The sequence below is a fragment of the Cyprinodon variegatus genome, unplaced genomic scaffold, assembly GCF_000732505.1.
Source record: "Cyprinodon variegatus isolate N-32 unplaced genomic scaffold, C_variegatus-1.0 Scaffold1640, whole genome shotgun sequence".
Lineage (NCBI taxonomy): Eukaryota > Metazoa > Chordata > Actinopteri > Cyprinodontiformes > Cyprinodontidae > Cyprinodon > Cyprinodon variegatus.
The window spans coordinates 13,647-17,467 of NW_015152093.1; the positions used below are offsets into that span (position 1 = coordinate 13,647).

A 3,821-nucleotide genomic window follows, 5' to 3' on the forward strand; every position below is an offset into this window, starting at 1 on the left:
TTAGATTTTAAGAATTGGATTGGATATTAAATTATGATATCTGAAATTGTAATTATGACTAGCTGTAACTCTATTATGGAGATCTGAATTAGAATTCATTGATTTTTTTTTTTTTTTCATCCATTTTTTAAATAGGAAGAATGTTTAATTTAGACAGTAAGAATGTTATGTTGGATATCTGGATTTAAAAGCTCAGTACACATGACTGGGTCATTTTTACTGGTAAGAATTACATTTTAGATATCAGAAATGTTCAGTTTGACTACGAAGAAACACATTTTGACATCTGGATTACATATTCAGTCAAGCTAATAAATGTCAAAACGGCCTGCCATATCTGCTACCATATTTGCTGTGTAGAAAAACTCGGAGCTTGGAGGCGTGTCTTTCAGTGGGCGGGTCTTGCAGTCTTGCAGGATGCAGACAGATAAACTTGGGTGACTATTTCTTTGGGACCAGGTTCCAGATGTTCCATCACTATTCCTTTACTTTCAGCTGCTGCTTTTCTGCTCTCAGGTTTTATCATGGAAATTCTCAAAGCGCTGATCTTTCTCTGTCTTTCTGTGGCGGTTTGCAGGTCAGACTCTAATCTGAGCAGTGATTTAGTTTTGCTCCCCTATGATTTCCTTTTTGACGCGGCGGTGGAAGCCTACTATAAGGGGGACTGGCTGGCAGTCATCCTAAACATGGAGAAAGCCATCAGGAACAAAGATGCGCTCCGGAACATTAAGGCGCAGTGTCGGCTGCGCTGCGCAAACCAGTCCGCCTTCAGCCAGCCTTCAGTCGGCATGAAGGTTCCCATCCCCGGGGCAGGATCTGTGGAAGATTTAAGCTTTTTCCAGACTATCCTGCAGCGCGCAGACTGTATAAATGTCTGTGAATCGGAGAAGCTTGGTTCACCGACTCTGCACCAAGTCAGCGAGGAAGTGGATCTGGAGTTTCGGAAGAGGAGCCCCTACAACTACCTCCAAGTGGCTTATTTCAAGGTAAATCAGCATTTAGGTCGATATTTGGATTTTCTGTTTCCATTCAGAGGTGAGGCAGGACTCACCCCCACCCCCCCTCCTCTGCCACGTCAGAAACTATTCTGCCTCCTCCTCAATCTGACGCCGGATTTACGGACCGGGTTCAGAAACAGCGACCAGGAATTGGAACCAGAGACCGAACTGAGCGTGCAGGTTCCGGTCAAAGCGGACCGATGTGCGGCGTTTAAACTCCCTTAACCTCGCTCTACAAACCGCTCTGCCACGCGCTCAACTTTAAAAACTCGTGCTCGGCTTCATCTGTGCGCGCGCTCGGTCTGATTGCAATGCGCGCGCATGGCTTCACTCTATGGAAGCAAATCGTTAACATAATTCAAATGAAAAAGCATTTTCAGAAATGCTTTTTCATTTTAAGAATGTGGCTGTTTGACTCATAAATGAAATTAGTAATCAATCATCCTTTTTGCATTTTCATTTTCTTTAACACCGCTCATCCTTTTACTTAATTAAAATGAAAAAGAAAAAGACATTTGAGATTTATTTCTGAAAATGAACGCCAGCAAATACATACCATACAATAAAATGTAAAATTTTATAACATGCACATAAATAGATAATTAAAGAATAAGTAATAAATGAATAAATTTGAAGATTATAAAGGACAATAAATAATTAAGGCAGGGGTGCTCAAGTCCAGTCCTCAAGAGCTACCATCCTGTAACTTTTAGATGCATCTCTTCTCTAACACACCTGAATCTAAAGCCTCAATCCCCTCATTTAGCTCAGCAGAGGCGTGGTAACGAGCCACTTATTTGATTCAGGTGTGTTGAAAATGGTTGCATGAAATAGTTTCAGGATAGTAGCTCTTGAGGACTGGACTTGAGCACCCCTGAATTAAGGTAATTTTTACTAAGGCGAATAAGTAAAGAAACCAATTAAAAGAGATATATACAATTATGTCTCACTGTATAATTTAATTTCTACCTATATTTACTTGTTTATTGTATTTTTGGGGCAAATAATTGTATGCTTATTTATTTCTGTATTTATTTTTAAATCTGGTAGAGCTGGTCCTCCATATAAAAGCTCAATGAGGAAAAATGTACAGGATGTATCTGCAGTAGGCTTCGTAAACGAACACGTTACGTCGTGAACAACCTAAGAAAAACGGACGGTGTTACGCTCGCTGTCATCAGCAGACGGTCGGGTGGACAGCATCAAGGCGATTTCCAACATGCTGGTCTTTTGATAGTAAACTGCTAAATAAAGTTTTTCCTCGTTTTAGCCGTTTCTATTGACTCCAGTTTTTATCAGCTACAAGATAATCCCACAGCTAAACAAAACAATGTCCCAGCTGAATCTGAGGACAGCTAGTGCGTGCTCCACCATTTGCTCATCATCAACTATTAAAAAATTAGTGTGATTTGATCGCCTTAAAGCCGCTTCACCAGGCTTTTAGCTACCAATGCAAACAGCCATACATTTTATGGCCTTTACTGAAAAAAGACATATTGTGGGCCCTAAATTCCCCTCAGAAACTTTGCTCAAAATTTCACAAGCACCAGATGCTGGAGTTGGATATATATAATTGTGTCTGCTGGACGTCCCAGTTGAACCAATCAGAGCAGCCGATTTGTAAGCTGGAATTCGAAGTCCTTCAGCTCTGATTCCAACCGTCACAACAGGTATGCCTTGGGGCCCTTCTCCTAGGGCCCCTACTTTTTACTATCCAACTTCAGCCCCTTGATAACCTCTGTATGTATTACGGGTATTATTCATTGTTATTGGTATGTGGATGACACCCAGCTCTATTTATCTGGAAAGCCTAACTCCAAATTCCTTCCCTCACTTCTTGCCTTTCTGAAATCAAAGCCGGGTTCACCTCTAACCCTCCTGAAGCTAATTGCAATAGAACAAAGATCTTTGTTGTAGGAATCAAAACTCTTTTATCGATTTAAAGTTCCTCTTTCTCAGTTGATAGTTCCAGCATCTATCCCTTTCCGTGTATTCCGGAGTCTGGGTTATCGTTAATAGCGCTCCCACATAAATAACATTACCTAACTAACCCTAAACATTCATTGTCTTCATCCTTTCCATCCGCTCTGCCCCTGTTCTCATCCATAGCCTTCTCACCTTCAGCATGGATTTCTGCAACTCTCTTCTTTTTGGTATTTCTCTAAAATCCCTCCATAGGGTTCGGTTGGTTCAGAATTTAACGGCTCGTTTAATTACAGAAACGCCCTCATTTTTTTTTACATCACCTCAGTGTTACAGGAGCTCAACTTCAGAATTCAGTTCTTTATGCTCACATTCAAGGTAATCCTTATTGCCCCCCCACTCCATCCATCTTACTGAGCCTCCAATCAACCTCATCTCCATGGGGAGAACAGCTTTCTCCTACTCGGCTCCCAAAATCTGGAATTCCCTCTCTGGTATTTAGAAAACTGACACTTTAACTCATTAAAGTGTAAAAACCCAGTTTTTAAAGACTGCATATTTCTACTGAGGGCCTGTCCCGCTTCTAACATTATGTATTATTGATGGTTTGTTGTTCAGTGTTCTGAAAGTAGCTTTAAATAAAATGTATTATTGTCATTGTTATTTTATACAGTAAAAAACTTGATGCTGTTGTTTTTGTCTTAAGGACTAATGCAAAATGCCTCCTTAAAGGAATAGTATACCCAAAACATGATTAGCCTTCATTTTCTACTCACCCCCATGCTGAATAACACTCTTTCTCAGTTCTCTAAAAGCGCGCGCCTGCGAGTTCACGACGCTACGGAAACCGTGGCAGACCAAACCATACGAAAGTGCGCATTCAGCTTCTGCTCTGCCAAT

The 3,821-nt window shown here is 40.9% G+C and overlaps 1 protein-coding gene across 1 annotated transcript in view; it reads left to right on the forward strand.

Annotated features, from left to right (window-relative positions):
- Positions 1-397: 397 nt before the first annotated feature.
- The window catches only part of p3h1 (prolyl 3-hydroxylase 1), a 28,726-nt gene continuing 25,302 nt past the window's right edge, over positions 398-3,821 (forward strand). The window contains 1 exon segment of the mRNA XM_015404125.1: positions 398-986. Within this exon segment, the coding sequence (XP_015259611.1) occupies positions 525-986 (462 nt within the window). The 5' untranslated portion in view covers positions 398-524.